The sequence below is a fragment of the Styela clava genome, chromosome 1 (genome assembly GCF_964204865.1).
Source record: "Styela clava chromosome 1, kaStyClav1.hap1.2, whole genome shotgun sequence".
NCBI classification, from domain to species: Eukaryota; Metazoa; Chordata; class Ascidiacea; order Stolidobranchia; family Styelidae; genus Styela; species Styela clava.
In genome coordinates, this window is record NC_135250.1 from 26,324,248 (window position 1) to 26,345,091 (window position 20,844).

At 34.1% G+C, this 20,844-nt stretch overlaps 1 protein-coding gene across 1 annotated transcript in view; it reads right to left on the minus strand.

The window, feature by feature from the left end:
• LOC144422926 (uncharacterized) overlaps positions 1-20,844 on the minus strand; it is a 34,832-nt gene that overhangs the window by 1,907 nt on the left and 12,081 nt on the right. Inside the window, exons 8-30 of the mRNA XM_078112958.1 lie at positions 20,645-20,827; positions 19,807-20,011; positions 19,210-19,318; positions 18,737-18,865; positions 18,055-18,222; positions 16,641-16,735; positions 15,269-15,374; positions 14,921-14,995; positions 14,434-14,522; positions 14,035-14,171; positions 13,193-13,289; positions 10,622-10,686; positions 10,006-10,140; positions 9,520-9,648; positions 8,709-8,863; positions 5,936-6,071; positions 4,902-5,005; positions 3,907-4,034; positions 2,974-3,050; positions 2,349-2,483; positions 1,885-2,022; positions 1,556-1,695; positions 575-710 (exon numbers count right to left, since the gene is read on the minus strand). Of these exons, the coding sequence (XP_077969084.1) occupies positions 575-710; positions 1,556-1,695; positions 1,885-2,022; positions 2,349-2,483; positions 2,974-3,050; positions 3,907-4,034; positions 4,902-5,005; positions 5,936-6,071; positions 8,709-8,863; positions 9,520-9,648; positions 10,006-10,140; positions 10,622-10,686; positions 13,193-13,289; positions 14,035-14,171; positions 14,434-14,522; positions 14,921-14,995; positions 15,269-15,374; positions 16,641-16,735; positions 18,055-18,222; positions 18,737-18,865; positions 19,210-19,318; positions 19,807-20,011; positions 20,645-20,827 (2,871 nt within the window). The remainder of the gene's footprint in view (positions 1-574; positions 711-1,555; positions 1,696-1,884; positions 2,023-2,348; positions 2,484-2,973; positions 3,051-3,906; positions 4,035-4,901; positions 5,006-5,935; positions 6,072-8,708; positions 8,864-9,519; positions 9,649-10,005; positions 10,141-10,621; positions 10,687-13,192; positions 13,290-14,034; positions 14,172-14,433; positions 14,523-14,920; positions 14,996-15,268; positions 15,375-16,640; positions 16,736-18,054; positions 18,223-18,736; positions 18,866-19,209; positions 19,319-19,806; positions 20,012-20,644; positions 20,828-20,844) is intronic.

Here is a 20,844-nt window from a genome sequence, read left to right on the forward strand (position 1 = left end):
TATGTATTTGGAAAACTAGTTTCCCAAAAAATATTTACCTTCAAACTGAAGAAGTTGTTTTGGGCAACAGCATTGAGCTCAATGATTTTAGTTTGGGCGAAAAGTTTGAATACGTGTGAGAACGATATTGACTTGGAAGTTTTACCCAAGGCCTGATCATGTCTTATAGAGGCCTTAAACACCTAAGACTTTGGTGTCCTCTCTGTATATCTAATATTATTAATAATGAAATATGTTCAATGTTATCTGAAATTGAATACGTCAAGTAATTTTCAGTATTGAATACTAATCTAAGTTATGAGAAAAAAATAATCAACAATTTATATCAGCTGGGCCAATACTGAGTACTCGATCGTCTGACAAACTTGAATTATTTATTAAACACCGATGTACCACTGAAAATTCGTCTATGAAAATTTATTTGGTGCCCCATTTCTCATGGTGCCCTATGAACGTGCTTATTTTGCTCAATGGTTAATCCAACCCTGGAGATACCGTATATGAGTATCTTTCATAAACAGGACTACCGAGAGTTCCATTTTTATTCGTTACTACGTTATTTTCTTATTCTTACCAAACTTTCCACCATATTTGGTCTTCCATCTCTGAGATCTTTCACAGTTCTGAAAACATCAACTCGATTCTCACATTTCAATCGATCTATCAGATTCACTGCTGCACAGAACACACCAGTTCTACCGATACCGTTGCTGAAAAATAGAACTATGTTTAAATAACACGTATAAAACTGATAATTGTGAAAATAGCTTAATCCTAATGTCAGGGTCGTGAAAATTGAGAAAGTCTACAATCGACACCAGGCTGAAAACATTTTGGCTCCGACCTCGGGGCATAAAAATTCGGCTACGACTCCATCTCTGAATTTGGGAAATTCAAATTTTGATAACAAAAGCTTTGGCACATGCAAGCCTTCTTTCATGGACTGTTGAGTTTCATTGGGAAAGCTTAGACTTATCGGGGAAATCAGAACTTTGACTCCCCGACTCCGAAAAGGTCGAAAATAGTAATCTCGCTCCGTCTCCACATCTATTCATGGCAGACAAAAAATACAAGTGTATTGAAAACATGACTCTATACAATTGACATTGAGAGACATAATAGAATTTGAAAAGTTCAAATCTTTATATTCGACATATATATCTTGTGAAATCAGGATAAATCAGATTTTCATATAATTAAAAATATTTCAATTATATATATATATATATGTATAATTAATAATTAGAACTAATTAGAATTAGACCTAATAATTAAAATAAATAATTAAAACCACGACCTCTCGCCCGGTTACCAATCCCTGCCTGTCCTTATGGAAATAGATGCTTGGACCTGAAGGTGGAGGATTTATGACTACCATGATTTATGCTTTTGCACATAAATATCTCTCACCGAATTCAAATTTGCGCATCCACATGGGGTAACCAGGGTTAATATTCTTAACGCTTATTACGATGCGCCAAACGCCGAGCAGATGAGCTTGGTGAGGTGGATGAGTTTGTTACACAGTATGACCCCAATGATTGCGTCGGTTTACCTGCAATGTATCAGGGCTGCTCCATTTCCAGTGGATCGAATATTCTTCTGCATTTTACTCACAAGATCGATTATTCCTCTGGCATCTTCAGGGCAACTTGTTGATCTCCATCCGGTGTAATGAAACTGGGTCACAGATCTCTGAAAATAAAAAAAATATGATATTAAGCTCCGATGCTATAGTCATAGTCATAGTCAACTTTATTTTTTCCAACCAGTAAAATAATAAACAGATACAATGCAAAACATATGCGAAAAAGTCAAGAACATAATTTTACTGGAGAAGGGAAGCCGCGGGGAACCAGAGAGAGAGGGAGAATCTGCTCATACCGATTGTATTCCACGATCTATCTTCAATTTTCTTGTCACAGCAATCGCGTCAGTGTCTTCTGCGGCGAGAGTTACTTTCATGTTTTGCAGTTTTAATTCTTCCCCAGCACTTGACGGCCAGTACTGCGCGCATTGTTCCTAAAATAACAGTTCAAATGATGAAAACAAATAAAAGGAATGGAATATTTACAGAATATCGTCGTTTATTGAAAATTTATTCACTAGAAAATAGACTTAGTTCAAATACTGCTATCCCTAATTCTAATGCGGAATTTTTAAAATCGCGGTTCCTTTCAGTCGTCAAATTTGCCATTTTTGGGGAAAAATTAGCTGTGGTCTTTTCCTGCAAATATGACTAATATTTCACTTGAATTTGAATTTGTATTTTTGGAACAAATTTTTCTCAAAAAAACAAAAAAAAAGAATGCATGGGAATTTCCAGACTATATAATGCAAATCAATACTTCACGCCCTTCTTTCAGTTCCGTCAACATAACGATGGTATTCACGTTGTTATCTAGAATCGATCTCCAGAATAAATCAATGTTTGATGAAGTTGGGCCTTGGGATGCGATCATTGGACTCGACTCGTCATAACTCTGCATGAGAAAAAATAGGCATGACAATTTTGCAATATAATAATGAGAATTAAAATTAGTGGTTTCTAAATTTAAGTAAATGTGACATGGAATTATTTCACAAAATTTGCATAGAAGATTAAAATTCCAATTCTCTTAACACATATGATTAAAACCAAAGTGAACTGTTTGAATTTATGAACAAGAAATGGTTACCGTAATGTCAGTAACTTTATATTAAATGATTTGTATCTGATATCATGAGCATGGGCTTCGTCAATTATGAAAACAGCACAACGGGATGAAATATTGCACTCCGTGGACATAAATAAAGGAAAAAACCTTTCTGAAGACTCCATCATCCTATGGAAAATTGCAATTCGATTGCTTCATTATTTGTCGGAAATTAATTATTTTCACTCCAACAACAAGCCCATTATAAACAATAACAAAAAGGCAGCAAAGCAATCTTTATATTCATTTCGTGTCCAAATATTCACGGAGTACTTACCTCAACCCAGGAAGCATTCACAAATGGCAGTTTCGTTTCACCAGCTTCCATTGCAAGTTTTACTAGAGAGTAGTCATCTGTAAAACATTAAAATTTCATTAAATGAACCGGTATTTTGAACATTTTAAAACTCTCGTTACTAAGACAAGAGCATGGAAGATTGGTTTACAGCAAGCTGAATGAAAAGGTTTTTCAAGCTGGTCTTACCCAGGGTTCGGTGCGGGTCAGACTCACCCTTTGAAAGCATTTTTTCGTACCATACATACTAATTTTCGTAGCTTGAAACGCATTTTAGAGACTCAAGAGTCTTAAAAGCCCACGTTTTTCTGGCTACGTCCCTGCTTTTAAGCAACGTTTCTAATATTAATTTTTATAAGTCAGAGATATCGATTCTACTGGCATAGAATTTTGTTCAATTCACACTTTTGGTTCACACTTCTGATCACAGATAAATAACTTATCGAAGAAAAGTTTGAACCATTCTTTTTTCTGTTTGACTGTTATTCTATGAAATTTATTATCTTCGACTTGTTTATCGTCATAATAGTGATGACAGAAACCTATTTTTTTGAGCATTTTCATTAAACTTCCGTTCACAAAAGCAAAGACTCAGAAACACTTGGTTGGACTTTTGTTAAGCGTGCCTTGATGAAATATTTATTTCATAAAGTAGCTGAAACATGGTCTCAATTAAATTGAAAAAGTTTAAATAATGAATCTTATTATTTGGCAATATAAAACCAAGTTTTAGTTCGGAAGCATTATTCAATTTTTAGCGACCTCGCCATTATAGTTGTTTCATATAGCTAAATGACTGGGGTGTAAGTGCCGAAATTTCAGCACACAACGATTAAAAACTAATGCAAACGGGGAAGCTGTAACTCACTTGAAAAATGATAAGATGCTTGGTTAGAATATATCCTATTAACTTACACGGAACTATATTCATCGATCGGTTTGTTTTCTTATGCTCGTTCCCAGTCAGTTTTGAATCTTTCATCGGATGTATTCTGCTGAGGTCATCGAATTCTTTTCTCAAACTTGATTGAGCGTTGCCAGAACTTCAAACCAAATAATATATTAAAGTAAATTATAATAATAATATAGTATGAAATATTTGTGATCCTATTTATTCATTTTTATCATTTTTGGGCACGAAATGGACCTATGTATCGTTTTGCTATTATGTTGTTGTTCTTGTTCTTTTTGGTATTTTTCTTAGAGTTGTCATGGAACAATCGCTTTTTGTTGGTGAGGGAATAGCTCTTATTGAAATTTGAAATTTGGAATTCCTGTTCAGAACAGTTCTTACATTGATAATCCGCTTCATTGTATTTCGTGAAAGGTATTTTATTCGTCAGTCAAAAATAGATTCTTAGAAATTTTATATTTTTGATTATCTTAGAAGAGCATAATATATTTTGAATCGAAATATATATCTTATTCAGAAGGAGCCATAAAATGCAAAATTAAAAGCAATCTTTAAAACAATACAATAAAATGCACATACTATTACTCAATGTTTTTATGCAAATTTGGTAGCATTTTTATCTCTTAGCAAAAGAGATGAATATTTTTGACAAAAGCATAATACATTTTAAATTGAGGTATATTATTATATCTTACTCAAATGGTGCGTATTCAATAGAAAATGCAAAATTTTATTGAAAGCAATTCTGAAACAATACATAAAATGCAAAAACTATCACGCAATGATTTCATGTAAATTCGGTAGCCTTTTTATATCTTAACAAAATAGATGAATGAATATGTTCAACGAAACTGTAACGAATGGATTTTGAATATAGCACAGTCAGCGTAATGATATATTTAGACATATTTGCATAGGACGATGCAAATCTTTGGCTTCTTGTTGAATTGTAGTTGCTTGCCTGTATTGTTTTGTAATACATAAATATAGAATTTACCTTTTCATCATTTCTAACTTATTCTTTGCTTCATCAGTAGATAAGTCTTTGTCACCAAATAGACTTGTTTCCAAGACAAGTTTGTGAAGAATGATATATTGATCCTGAAATAAACAATCAGATAATATAAATATAATGGTAAACGAATTCAAACTAGCATTCTGAAATCCCAAAGCCAGCCTTAAACTCGAGTCCATTAGTTTCGAATAATAACAACAAAACGTTCTATATGTACATTTCTTGTCCAACATTAAATAATTTCGACATAACTTTAAATGAATCCCGGCAAAGATGAAGTTATATAAGACGACTTTTTCAAGCGGCGAATTAACGTCTCTCTTCCGGTTACCCGTTCAGATTGTGATTGCAGATACCTAACATTTCAGTTAGTTAAACGACATGTATTTGGAAAGTGGAGGAAATTCTGACTGATTTATTACGTGGTACTGTACCAGTACAGCTCCAGTTGAGCATGGGTGTGACGGGGTAAAAAGTTTCCAAAATCCTTAAAAAGTGTCCACATGAATTAAAACAAAGCAAATTTGGATTTAAGTACTGAAAATTTAAAATTGACTGTTTCACGAAAATATTATGACATCAACAAAACCTCAAACAGCAACGATATCAATTAAAACAATAACAATTAAGCAAAACAGACAGGTATAATTCGTTTCCAAAATAGTAGTAAAATAATTGTATTTTGGAAAAAATAAGAATCCAACGGTCCTCTGTTTGGTTAGAAAATTATAGTATAATTATACTAGTATAGTAACTAGTATTATATATAAACTACAGTTCCCTCTATAAATAGAATTTAGGTCATTCGGAACATATTGTAGAGAGAAATTTTGTGCAAACCCAAACTTTCAGGTCCAATCATACATAATTCATTTTGGCTTTGTCTAGTTGTTTGCAGAAATGTGCTCAGTGACCGAAATTCATTCCGGTTTGAATATATGGTTTGCACTGAAAAACATTGTAGCAAATTGATTACATATCAACACGTTCGTCGTAGATTTCATTTACTAACTTACAGCAGTTTGCACCATATCAACTCTTTGCTTTCTCATGTTGAGAACGCAAGAAAACACGTCAACTGATCGCTTAGAATTACTTTCATCGAGTAGAATGTCGTATCCAATAAAGGTTCCGGTTCGTCCAGCTCCAGCACTAAAATATAAATAAATTAGATAGAGTTAGGATGCACGATACGCACTCAAAAAAGTGGACTAATCTTCGAATATATGTATCAAAACCGAGCAATGCTGCATCATCGGGAAAGCACCAAGTTTGATGAAAGGTCTGTGGACGATCGTGACGGAGTGGGTCGGGCATGGCGGAGATAAAAGAGTTTTTTTGAGTGAAATTAAAACAGCAATATTTCTGTTGATATCGGCGCTCATAGACCTAACCGCAAATTTGAAATACAAGTAATACCATTCCATCACCATCAATCATAGTTAAGGACTGAAATTTGAAACCAATTGGTCAATTTTGATAAGAAAATCTACTTTCCTCGACAACAACAACAACAGCAACAACAACAAACAACAACAACAACAAAAACAGCAACAACAAAAAAACAACAACAACAACAACAACTACAATAAAAGCAACAACACCTACAAAAATACCAACAACACCAACGAGAATAACAACCTCGGCAGTGACGACGACGACAACAACAACTTAGTGAATGAATCATCATATGTGCGAACCGCCCTGTGTCCAATGAGGATAGGATAAGATTTTTCAAATTTATGACGAGCGAGGAAGACCAGGGCCCTGTGTGCCAATTTAGATCGAGTGCATGAAAGTCAACGAAATTTGTGAATTTCAACAACAGATTTAAGTTAATTTTTTTAAACAATTGTATTGTCTCGACTACACTTACATTTCATACAGGGCGAGAATAAATCTTCATCATCCTCCGACGAACCTCTGCCCAGGGGTGTGGCACGCCCAAAATAGCGAGGGGAGGAGGGGGTTGTAATGAGGCTTTTTACTATAAACAAGGGCATATACAAACAGTCACTGATATCTGAGAATATCTTATAAAGGTCCTTCACAGTCTTGCTTCGATATTCACACTATAAAAACGGGCAATATAACTATTTTGGTTGGTTCATTTGGATAAAAGATTGATGTTAAGCAAAAAGTAAGTACGTTGTTTCAGCAATGAATCACTCACGAATAGTGAAAATTAGTGGTAAAAAAACGTAAATATTCTGGTACTCCCGAAGTATGTGGACCAATATGGCGGACACCAGAACGTAGTATGTGTACCAGGTTCGGGTCAGACCATAATTTCAGGTACAAATACTACGGGAGTCACTTGGCTAGTACCCAAACTCGTAATAGAACTAAAATAAGGAAAATTGAAATAAAATTATTGTGCCTTACTTCAAATGCCGCAAAATTACTTTTCAAAAAATTTACGTTTTAGATTTCATTATTACACTTATGCCACTGCCTTTCACCAAATTGTTCGCGTCCGGATTTACGTCAGCCATTAGTCAGAAGCCATGGATTTTACATAACTGAATGGATATGTATTAAGTCGCGCATTCGGCAGTTTTCATGGAATTGTGTTTCGATGACGCATAAAAAACTAGACTAAAATAGAAGCATTGTTAGTACTTCCTCGTGTTGCAAATGACTTCTCTTTACCTCGATAGGTCGATCTATTACAAAAGTGAGTAAGTGTAAGTCTCATTTTAGATAAGAAGTGGCAATTTGGATCATTTTTCTAAATAGTTGTTCTTGTTTTTAGTTTTGTTGTTGAGACGATGTTTTGATCGAAAAAAAACTGTTTTTCTCGTGAATAATGGTCCAATCGATTTCTAATTTTAAGTACTTAAAGATGGAATTGGTCACCAGAAGACTATTACTTTCATCTTTTATTTTTCACATTTTTTGCGTTTTTTTATGAGAGTCTTATGAGATCCGATATTTTAACCAAATTTTGCTGTTTTATTCAAACTCACGAAAACACCGTTTTCATTATATCACAATTGTCTGTCATTTCGATTTTGCGGAGTCGCTGCTCAGCCACATTTTTGTGCGAATTGCATGGAACTATAGATTTGTTATAGGACTTTGTTGTCCATATATTTGGGCATTGCTGTCTTGCCTACTTCTAATAAGATCTCCGCTGGTCAACGAGAATATTTCAAATAAGTTCGTCACAAAGTAGTTTTGCGTTAACCAATATTTATTGTTTGTTGATATTTTGTTGCGATAATAAATCTGTATGCTTCGGACGTGGCTCTGCTCTGGATAGATTGGATAAATTACACGGGGATATGCCGCAATTAAGACATTGATTTCAAACCCTTCACTGCTCGATTTTGTCCACCGTTAGAATATTATAAGTATATTCGAAGTTTGTTTCAATTGTCTGGCGCAAAATATTCAAATTTTAAAAGCGCCAAATACTTTCATACTGCACACGCATGGGGTGATACTACTTTGTTTCCCCGAAAATAAGACCTACTTCAAATTTTAAAAATGATTTTAATATAAGCTCTAGTCGACAGCAAGAAATATTTCTTACTCTTTTAAAATGATTAGGATTCTATGTTTAGCAGTTATTTTGAATGAAAACGTGTTATTTATAAGTAAATGGATAACGGTTTTCAAATTTTGTAGATTCGTAATTCTCGTAATTTTCAACTTTCCTTTTGGTAAATGAAAATAATAGACATCTCCCCAAAATAAGCCCTAGTGTTATTTTACAAAAAAATTGAAATAAGACCCATTCCTTTTTTCAAGAAAAACGGCATCTAACTGTTCACGAATATCTACCTGCAGTGTACAACGATGGGAGAATCATTTTCTAGTTCTTGACAACTTTTCAAGACCGCTTGATGCATTCTGAGCAAGTTCGATGTTGTCTGAGGAGCCCCATGATCAGGCCATTTTAGGAATTGATATTGGTATACGGTCAAGCTTTTGTTATTCTGAAAAATATATTAAATAAATTGATACACTCTTATTGCTACTGAAAGAACACAGAATTTTTTTGTTATATTTTGTTTGGATATAGTAGTAGTAGTAGTAGTTAATAGTACCGTTCGAAAAACTAACGTTTTCTTTAACGCGTCAAGGACACTACTTGCATTGGGCAAAGAGTGCAATCAAATCAAATTTATTTATTTAAAAGTCATGATTAACAGGGACCCCATTTTGAATTAACATTGTCAAAAACTAAATAATTTAAATTCCCACAAAATTCGAGATTGGTAATTTCGAAATATTTATTTAGTTCACAATTTTAATATAAATTTATAAAGTTCTTTTCCAATCATTTTTGGAAGATGCAACCGAGACACAAGCATTCAAAAGTTGACATATATTTTAACATTGTGTACTGTGATTTTCACAATTGGCCGCGTACATTTTCTGCTAGTTTTAGATATGAATATTTTGTAATTAGATGATTCTCTATTCAATGATTTGTTTTTTATTACGATATCACGATATCTTATAATTGGTTCACACTCTAGCAATGGTGAATGTAAAAAATCTAAAGTGTATATAACAGGATTATTGCCCAAAGCACAATTGACCGCCTAGGCCGTGTACAAGGTCTTATTCAGTATTTGCTCTTATCTACCTGCTTGGATTTCACAACGAGAACCCGTCTCATGAAAGCACTGTAATTGACTTCTTGTGCATTTTCAATTACTATGTCTCCTATCGGTAGCTTTTTCCCGGCGTCAGGCCAGTACTTTTGGCATTTTTTCTAAAAAATAAATTATTTTGCATATCAAATGACAATGGAATTTCACTCAATGGTTACTAAAGGTTTCCCGAACGTCAAAGCAAAAAATAGAAAATGCAACGCTGGTATGTACGTGTTCATTGTTTTTATGTGCACCAGATATTCAAATCTTTGCGCCCTTTTTTATTCAAATACGTCAGAACATTTGTTTTTATTTTATATATCTTTTTGCATATTTGCAAATCGCGTGGGCTCTTCTTTTAGTCAACGGTTATATCTTAATATTAAATACAAGAAAACATTGATCAAATATAGGTCCATAGGTCCAACCCGGATTGAAGTCCATTTAGATAAATATCAAAAACTTTATGAACCCACTTTTCCTGCTTCGATCTCCTTTGCCAACATGACGATTACTTTACTTTGTTGCTCTAATACCATCTGCCAAAAGTCACCAACGGTATCGGGCAGAGGCCCTTGTGTTGCAATGTACTTGTGTCGTACGTTGTGGCCCTGTGAAAAGACGTAAGATTGTTGTAACAAGATGAAGTTGTTTCGTAGATTAAATTTGGATCAAACGTATGGATTTATTCACATTTTGTTTCATTGTGTTTTCATAATCATGTTTTTTACGTAACTTTGAAGTGGGGTGAAGAGTCCCGTGCTGCACATTGTTTTTTTGACTTTCAAAAAAGTGACTACGTGCCTTTGATTTTAGATACCTATTTTATAAAGTATCACTTAAAGTTACTATTCAGGGTTTGAGCCAAATATTTGACGAATGTTTTTACACAAAAAAAGAATATGCAATTCAAATAAAAAAAAGGTTTTCAAATTTTCTTCAAGTATAGAAATTTATGAACAATCTCTATTTTAATGTATTTTAGATTGTATATACAGTAGTACCGTTTTACAGACACGGTTACGAAAAAAAAGTTCCTGACTAGGTTGTACAAATAATACTAAAGAAAGCAGACCGACAGAAATAACTTACATTTATGAAACAGGCGTTGATGTAGCCAGATTTCGCCCCGGTTAACGGAACTCGGGTATCATCAACTAAACAGAAAATGATAGAACTTATTCTTTAAAACTTGAATCGGAATAAATCGTGTTGTCAAAAACTTTTTTGCGTGGCTAACCAAATGAATCAAAAGTAAATAAGTTTTGTTTGTTAGTTCAAAAAAAAATTCGAAAAACTTTTGTAAGAATATAAATTTTTTTTTCGAAAATATTACTTAGCCGGGTGCGATCCAACCGACCAAAAACTTTTACTATAGCGTCAGCCTCCATAAGCCTCCTATTGCGTTAATGGTAATGTCTGCTGAGTATTTTTTAACAAACAGTGTTTGTTACAGGTAAAATTTTTTACCGTAGTAACTTGACCCATTAATTTTTGATTATTCTGGTCTTGCCAATCGTGTTTAGACTTGCTCTCGTTTATTTATTTATTTGTTTATGTTAAGAGCATCAGACCGAGAAAAAGTGTGAAGTTTTTGTCAATATTGGTGCAATACTCTCTTATAACAGCTGTTTTACATTCATGCGCTTGTTAATATTATTGTGTCATACTTGATGTCCAATTTGTTGGTGTCGGAGGCAGAGCACCGAGGCCCTCTGGCGACAGAAGTTTCTTTTTTATATGCTGACTAAATGCTACAGTTACTTTGTGGCATAAATTTGCAAATTGTTTCTTATGATATTTAGGGAAATTTGTAGTTTAGGGTTATTTAGGTTCTAGTTGAGTTGTATATCAGGGGCAGATTATAATATTTGATTGTTTTTGTGTCTTGCACCTAAATTTAAGTCCTGTTGTTGGGCTGGAGACACAATTATATTGTAACCACACACTGTAAAAACATCATCATACACATCACATTTAATATAATGCACACATTATTTACTGTATTAAACTGCAATGATACTTGCTGTGGAACTTTTTTCTATTGTGGAATTTTTATCTGATTGAAATTTTATTAGACTGTGACATTTATATAGTGTACTTATACTTTCATTACAAGTTGGATGTGTTTGTGTGTGCGTTACTGCTGTGTCAAGGATTAGCTACTGAATGGTATTTACAACACCGGCCAATAAGTAGAAATAGGACCTGTAGAACCTCTGACTTTACAGTAATTACTAACATTTTATGACTCGCGGCCTCTTTCCGGAGGCTTTAAGCATCCATGATTCTTCTCCCACTGTTTATCATTCCAGTGGTATATATAGTTTGATTTTAAATATTTGATTCCAAATCCCAGTATGTTTAAACAATTCCTGCTCAACAAAGTGAAAATACCCAGTGAAATAACCGTATCAAGCAATCGAACTCAGAAGAACGGGGAGTTTTTTTTAAAGAGAGAAGTATAATTATTTTTGCGTCCAACGTTGTGGTCCCCACCAACTGCTCTGTGCCTTCTTGTTGGGGTTCGTAACCGCTGATTTAGATAAAATGTCGGGATTATAGCATTGGTATCCAAATCAAAATGGATTTAAATAACATTCGCATATTCCGTTCACCACTTGATTTTGTAAGGTCCGACGGAAGAATACTATAGGACTAATAAAAGTCGGTTCCAATTTTTCTGGCTTGCTTCAAGAGTCATTTACTTTCACACAACAAACACATTACAGGAAACAGGGAAGTTACGTGAGTAAGGCGCTTTTGTCATTGAATATGTTTTGAACCTATCGCTGAACTCTCTAACTAAATGCAAAAAACATATTGCTGACCACGAGCTTTCACACTCTCGGACTTTTATGCAATGTCAACAATAAATATTTCATAAAGTATATTTATAAATATCTACGTAAGATGCATTGACATGAAACTCATACATAACTTTCGAATTACCAATTACATCGCAAGTCGTCATTTGCGGCCTACGTAGCCTGTTTCTTGGATCGTTTAATGTCTAAAACAGCGGTTCACAACCCGGGGGCCCATGGCCCACCAAGGGGGCCGCAGATCAGTTGGATTGGAGAGGGGGAAATGCTAGGCGCAAAAATGATTTCACTTCTCCCATCATAAGCAAACTCTCAGTTCGTCCTGGTTTTATTGCTTGATATGGTATTTTACAAAGTGTTTTCACTTTGTTGAGCATGAACTATTTGAACCTGATGGGATTTGAATTCGAACAATCAAAATAACACTATGAATACCACTGAAATGATAAACAGGGGGCCATGAGTGCTGAACTCCTCTTGAGGTTGAGGCCATAAAAAGTTGGCAACCACTGGTCTGAAACAAAAAAAAAAAACGGTGCGCTGAAATCACGAAATTTTGAAATGCGTTTGCGAGAACCAGCGCAAAACCCTGAATTCCACCTCAGCATATAGCTTACCAAAAATGTTAACTCTTATTTTGATGATGATCTTGTTGCCGTGGAGATTGAAAGGTTTAATTCGGTGCTCCTGTGGTATGTGCACCAAGATGGCGCACGACCTAAACATAGTCTGTATACCAGGTTAGGGTTCAGGCTGTGCGCCATCTTGGTGCACATACTACGGGAGCCTTTAATAATACATAAAATGTAACAAAGTTGATGAAAGTAATTGCACTTACATGGCAGTATATTTTTATATCGATTTTTCTTCCTCAAAGCCTCATTGGACGCAAACTTTTTTGTTCCGCCATATCTTGCTGCCTCTTGAAGAAGTTTCTGTAAATAATTGTTAACATTTATTATTATAGTCATGGTCAATTTATGTTTTCCTTCCAGTAAAAAAAAACTTTATGCAAAATTAAAAAAAGTGTAAACACACAATTAACCAGAGAAGGGGGAGCCTAAACAAACAAAAGCTGGGTATTATCAAGCAGCGACACTCAGGGTTCAAATATTTAAAAAAAGAGGTGTGAGGTTGAAAAATATTGATTGTCAGAGGATTGCTATTATTGATGAGCGTTGCTTTCCCAGGTAACCAACCAGTACCAATATATGAGATAGCTCATAGAAGATAAACATTCGGCTCACTAGCTGTATAAAGATGAATAAATACACTAGATAAAGATTCAAACGGGTTTTATGAAAAATATAGCCAGCGTAGTAAGGCAAAGGAGGAAATGGAATTCCATTGTAAGATCACAATGCAGTGCTTATGAGATGGCGTCGTTGCTAAAAATGAAAAAAAAAATTGTGACTCAATAATGCCAATTCGTGACGCCATATTAGGCCACAAAATAGGAAGGAAATGTACGTGACGTGCGAGGCTGTGAATATCTTAACATTGTCTGAAGCATCCATGGGCGTTAAAGCATAAATAAAATTTGGATTTTTGTCACAAGGTATGTATGAAGACTAAAACTTTAAAAGGATGCGCTCAGAACGAATTTGTATATTGCTATTTGATAATGTAATTTTTTACATTTTGTCATCTACGCCAATAATTTGTTTCAGTTATATTTACCTGAAATTGCTCCAAAAACAGTCTGTTTTCTCTGACCTTCATGGAGTTGTAAATCTTCTCCAAGTCAGAAATAGAAATTGATGTTTCTGTTTTTCTCTCAGCTTTTTTCGGCACATAGTTCACATAAGCGTCTTGTCCTGAATATAAAGGGAAGGAATGAGTTAACCCATCTGATTTAAGTCAAGACTCCTCACTCTGGGATGTAAAAAAATTGGACTCCGACTTCAGCTACTAACCCCAAGAAAATCAAATTTTGACCACAAAAACTTTAAAAATGTCCGAAGCCGCTAGACGTCTATTACTTATATTATAGTTTTCGAATTCCTATGAGGGGCGATATAACTCCACAACATTAAAAAAAAATTCATTTGACATCTTTTATCACGGAAGTTACAATACCTTCTTCTATATGTACTTCATTAGCAGTTGGTCTTCGTGGCTGTACAGCTGGCGGGGCTCTTGGGGCATCGTTGCTGGCATGTGAAGCACTGTACATGAAATAAAGAAGATAGCCTTACGGAAGAAGTTTCTTTTTACATGATGAATAAGGGCAGCTACAATATTTCTAAACTTTCGCAACCAACACTCTGTATCCTGGTAAAATCATAGTATGGTTAAAAATAGGTAGTCCTTGATAATAAATATACTTTTATTGACATAACTGTAGGTAGAATCCGCATTGAACCAAAAACGAGTTTTAATATAACAAATGTTATTTTTTTGGATCAAAACCACCGTTTCTTTAAACTAATCTTTCGGCCCTCTAGGCGACCACGAAGTGGTTCTCTAAGGTTCATATGCAAAAGGCTTCACCGGAAATCGTTAACAATGACCAGGGTTTGTCGATGTTATTACCTCCTTTCACTATTTTATGTGACGAACTTACATGTTCGGTGTCGGTGGAACAGGATTGTCAAATCCAGACGGCTGAACTTCGGTCTTCGTTGCTTGGTTGTTTTTTCTAAATTGATTAATTATGAAATCTTCATTAATAAAATTGCCATAACGACTTTAAACATTATTACACTGTTAAATACTCGTAATAGCAAGCAATTTATTTGAGACAACTTAAGTCAAATAAAATAAATGAGCAAAGTAAAAAAAGATTGATATATTTTCTGGTGAGCTAAATCGTTTGAAAAGGCGGAAAAGAGTGAAACGAAGACTCTGGTAATGTTAAAATACAGTTTAAACATTATGAGCTTGTTTATGCATTTTGGTATGATAGTCTCACCTTTTTTTCATTATTACGATAATAATTATAATTCCAACTATGAGAATAAGCACGACCACGGCAATGATAGCAAATATCCAGCCGGGTGTTCCGCCGTTTTCATCACCTGTAAAAATAAAAAAAAAGTAAGACTCATCTACTTTCGACTGATATTGAATAATCTCTTTCCGATCTATTCAACAGTAGAAACATGCTTACCCCTACATGTACTCTGCATCAGTTCACATTTTCGACATTCGTAGGGAAGTGCTCATTAGAGGTTCCTATACTCGGAGTCACGAGTAAAGTTTAGTTACCCATTCAATTATTGAGTCAGGTCAATCACTGAGCTAAGATGTACGGTTACTAAAGTAGGAGTCCGAGTCACTTCATTTTGATAACTCGAGTCCTTTCGACCCGCGTCACGAGTCAAGTTATCTCATGGCTCATCGTGAGTCGAGTTTGAAGTGAAGTCAATTATGGAGTTGTGTCTCACTGGCGTTTATGGGAATATGAGTCATTCAATTAAGAGGACTCGAGTCTCTTCTATTTTTCCCAACACTTTGGTGACCTATATCCATTTATGTTAACGTTACTGGTTACTAGACTATTCGTTTTTGCGACTCGGTTTACGTATTCAAGTGAGGGGTAACTGATTTCTCTCACATTCAAGCCCCTAACATGAAAGGAGTAACTAAAAAGATGAGCTTTTTGAACCCCGTCTAAAATTAGTTACCGCATGAGAGTTCATGCCCTGCCAGATAAAAACCTGCATATCGCTTCACATTGTCCTCGGGATTATTATACGAACTATATTTCGTTCTTAGATATAATATAACTAACAATTTTTTTCAAACAATACGGACTTTGTAGAAAGAAATTAACATGAAAATACTACAGAATACAGGGCGCCCATCTCCTCTCGGAGCAAAGAAGAAGCAGAACCTATACATTTCTTAATTAGGACGCTTTGCACGAAAGTTATGCTCTCTCTAGAATATGTTCCAAATTACAAGGGTTCTGCTTTATTGGGGTTGGCCTTTACGACTTTGTAAACTGCAAAAAATATTTCAATTTCGGATACAAATATTGTATTTTTTACCGTTGAAAGCATTCACTGCACAATTATGAGACAGTTTTGATACAACATAGACCACAATAAAGTGCAAACCACGGATTGTTGCAAAACCGAATTGAGTAACAGAATTTACAAGAATCATTTAAACTATCACGTTTTTTCAAAACAAAGTATTTCTGAACAAATCGTAATTCATATCGCAATTATAATATAAGTTACAAGATTAACAATATATTTGAACAATATACTTAATTTCAAAAATATATCTGAATAATTAAAAAAAAATCATTTTTATCGATATATGTTTGAAGATACCTGTACCATCTTCTGTTGCCCATTTCAAAGTAATTTCCGGGCTTCGTAAGAAGTCTACTTCATCACCAGATGGTGTGGAAGTCACAACTGAAACTCTAGAAAAAATTTAAAATTTTTATTCCCAAGTATTCAACCTATTGATACTTTCCACTTTGAAAGTATTTCTGATGTATATGTATGTATACGAGAAAGAGTATACAAAACTTTTTTTCTTGTTCAGCATATCTGACATATTTTGTTACAACTCAAGTGAGGTGACAGACTTTTGTTGATCGACGTACGTCAAGTCACAGATTATTAATCTTATTATGGCATTCTTGATATACAAACGAGAATATCGGTCAGAGACCGAAGACTTATCGATCGAAAGTTAGGGGATCCCCGAAAACAGCGCTCTTACTCCATAGTGACACCTTGTGTTCCATTACTAATTAAATAATAACTCGCTAATTATTTGACATAATTCGCCCAAAATCAATAGGCTTCTGGTACGAGATAAGATGAATGCACATGCAAAATCTGGAGCAGATTCAATCTCGCTTTCGTGAGATATCGCGTGCATCTAACGAACATACAGACAAACAGACATACAGACAGACAAATACCTATATCGATAAGTAGTAACGAGTACTAGAATATTCATATTCAAATTACTCGTGATATCAGTCAATATAGTAATAGTACTTTACGATAATAGACCTGTGTTTTCAGCATTTGCCTTGTACAGATATCATTGGATATTCAACGATAATCCAAAGTATTAACTGAGCTTCAGTTGTAACTTCAAGGTTATTTTCCAACAAAACTACTGAAATTTCCAGATGCCAAAAATGTAAAGTAATTTTCATTTTTTTGAACATTTATTTTTTGAATTCCCCCTTTATTGAAAAAAAAAATTGAAATATCTTCAATTCGTGATTATATTTTGTCGATTTTTAAAATTTTCGTTTCCAAATTCTATTTCGCTATACTTTTTGTTGATAATACTCGACGTCTTATATTTATATTTCGCTTTTTTATACTTAAATCAAAAACGTTATGGGACATGGGATTTAAACATTAGTGTTTATCATGAAAATGAACAATAAATAGCCCATTTTCAAGTTCACATACATGTACTCTACAGATTTCGGCTTGTCAGTCACTCGATTCTTTCTCGTATTGCAGACTCTGCGTAATTCCCTTCGTCTTATTAAGTAACGTCAATTGTCAACTAAAACTACCTCAAGCCTCTTATCAAACGTTTTTAACACCTTTATTGCGAGCAAGCACACATATCACCCTTTAACGCGTTATTGGCTACTTTATGCTTTTTTTCATTTTAATACGCATTTATTATTACCGGAGGGCTCTAGAACTTGCTTCGAACAAACTTACATATACACACACATATATATATATAATATACACATACTTGTATTTTTCTCCTTTGATAAATCTATTATTTTGTCCAACAAATACATTTCCGTTCTGTGTTGATCGTTTCTTCCTTTTCCTTGAACTATTAATACCAGTATCGTTTGCGTCACATGATGACTCAGATTCGTCTCCGAGAATGATTTTCATTTCTTGCTCGTTCATTCTGTAATATTCAATGGAGTTGTATCAGACTTAGCATGTGTTTGCCTTACAGAAACAGACAACATAGCGCAAAGAGTTTTGTTAATGGGAGATTCTGGAAAATTAAAATCTACTTATATTTTTATTGATTTATTAACTGTAATATTGTTGAAGATATGTGTACGACGTTCCACACGACACGTTTGGAAGTCTAATTGGGGTAGGTTCAAAATTCTTCGATGCGATATCTGTGTTTTATTTACACAACAAAACACAACATAAATTAGTCAAATTCGTGACATTCACACAATAGTAGAATGTTTTCCAATATGATAAATGCAACAGGTGTAATAATGTTAAAAATGTAAACAAAAGCTCAGATAACCGGAAGTTGAATTGAACTTGAACTAAAAGAACTAAATTTGAATTTGTACCTTTTTGTATTGGGTTAGTTTGGAGTAACATCAAGCGGGCAAAACAATTCTAAACCAAACATATAGCCTTGAGGATATATAAAAATGAAATTCCACAACTACCCTGTGACTGGTATGGCCATTGCAATATATTCTCCGTCTTCTGAAGATTTGTTCACTTCTTTCAAATTGTCCAATGAAACTTTAGCAGCAACCTCCGATCCAGTTTTCCGAACGAGCACCAACATGCAACTGTTCGAATTTATGGAAAGAAGTTAGAAAAACTATTTTTTATGAATATCAAAAAAATTCTCCTTAAGGGTCGCTTGTGTTACTAAATTAAATATAAACTTCATCTAAAATTTGAACATAGAAATTTATCAAAAGCTTGATTTATTAATTCTTCATCAACATTATATTTATATTTATCAACTCTAGATATACAATGATTACTTGGGAATTTTTGTCCAGTTATATTCCAATCAACATCATAGAAAATCTAGTTCAGAGCTCAAAACATTGCTTTGTGCAATAATGTATGTTTTATACGATCTTGAACTTATTCTCGAAAAATCCTCAAATTAGGTTGATTGTACCTCACGAGTCCGTTTGTTTCATCTGGTCGCGGCAAAGTCATTTCTTTAGTTCCATTTTCATTTATAACATTGTTTTCAACAGGCTGAAGTGAAGATACTTCTACAGGTGCTGTTAAATTATCATATTTTTATCTCTCAGAAATGTTGGGGATATTGACAGTTATTGCAATAAGCAAAAGCAAAAAGGGTTCAAGTAGAATAACTTTCTTTGAGTCTGAAAGGCAATGTCGGTTCACAATGATGAGAGCATTCTTGACGGTGTATTTAGCAGTGTATTTAATCGAGTCAGTGAATCTACTCCAACCAGTGAATATAAGTGTCAAGATAAATGTTATCGATACACACACAAATAAATCTATTTTGACTTTTGGTATAACTTTGGATTGACGAAAGAGGAAGTCTTAGTTTCGAGGTGACTCATATTCATTCATTTTACTTTTGTTCTTAAAATATACCATTTGTGTATCATGATCACATTACATATAAGGTGTTACACAAAACTAAACCCGGAAAGTTATTATTTAATTTTTTGATTTTTTGTAGTTACAATTGTCAGTGGTTATAATCTCATTAGCTTTATAATACTAATATTTATACCTTTTGGTCTTCCAGTGCAAAGTCCACCAGAATCGATTGCTTGACTCGCTCCGGCACAATTGAATATTTTTATCGAAGCTGAATAATTGCGATTTGGGTCTGGTTCAAAGGAATGCAGCGACGATGATGTTACATTGAACGTCTGTGTGTTTAACTGCTTATTGGAATCTCGGGATGTAGCCAGATACGAAGTTAAGTTAACTTCCTGTGAAGTAAAAAGAAACACTTCGTTAAAAAAGTAATGTAATTACTGAGGCATACGTTTCGACAATACATACGCAAAATACTTCCATTTATTTGCTTCGCGTAAGGTATTTAAAGTCTTTATAAAAAGTATAAAGTAAAGTATAGTCTTTATAAAAGAATTTGCATTCTTGCGCCAAAGGTATATGATATCACATATAAAATTTAATTACAGGCTTCGAAATTAATTTTTTTGGTATTTTCCGATTTAATCTCATTCAAGCTATTGTCTCGAGTCGAGAGACAGAGTTAAAAGTTCCAATTGAAACAGTAATGTGATGAAACACTATTGAAATTCTACTTAAGCCATCTTTGCTTTTGCTTATTGCAAAAACTGCCAATATTCTAAGCATTTCTGAGAACTAAAAACATAATGTTTTAACAGAACCTGCAAAAGTATCTGCTATAGTGAAAGAATTTAAATATGAGATTCAATTATATAAATGACGGAGTCAAAATTGTGTGTATCCGAAGTGCAAATTTTTCATCATAGAGTAACCTAACTCGGTTGAGGTTTAGTTTGGATACCAGACTATTCAATCTTATTCTCAGGTGTGATATAAACCAAATTGAGTCATCGATATACGTTACTTACAACGTTATACGGGTCACCAGTGTTTGCCTTGCTTGGAAATGACCAAGCAATGACACAAGTTTGATTTGTGTCGATCTGTTTGATGAACGACGATTCAGCAGATAACGTTTCTCCGCCCGTTTCTGAGCTTCGGCTGGTAGCATATTTGGGTGGACAATTATCTTTCGTTACACATGCAGTTATCTGAAAAATAAAATCAA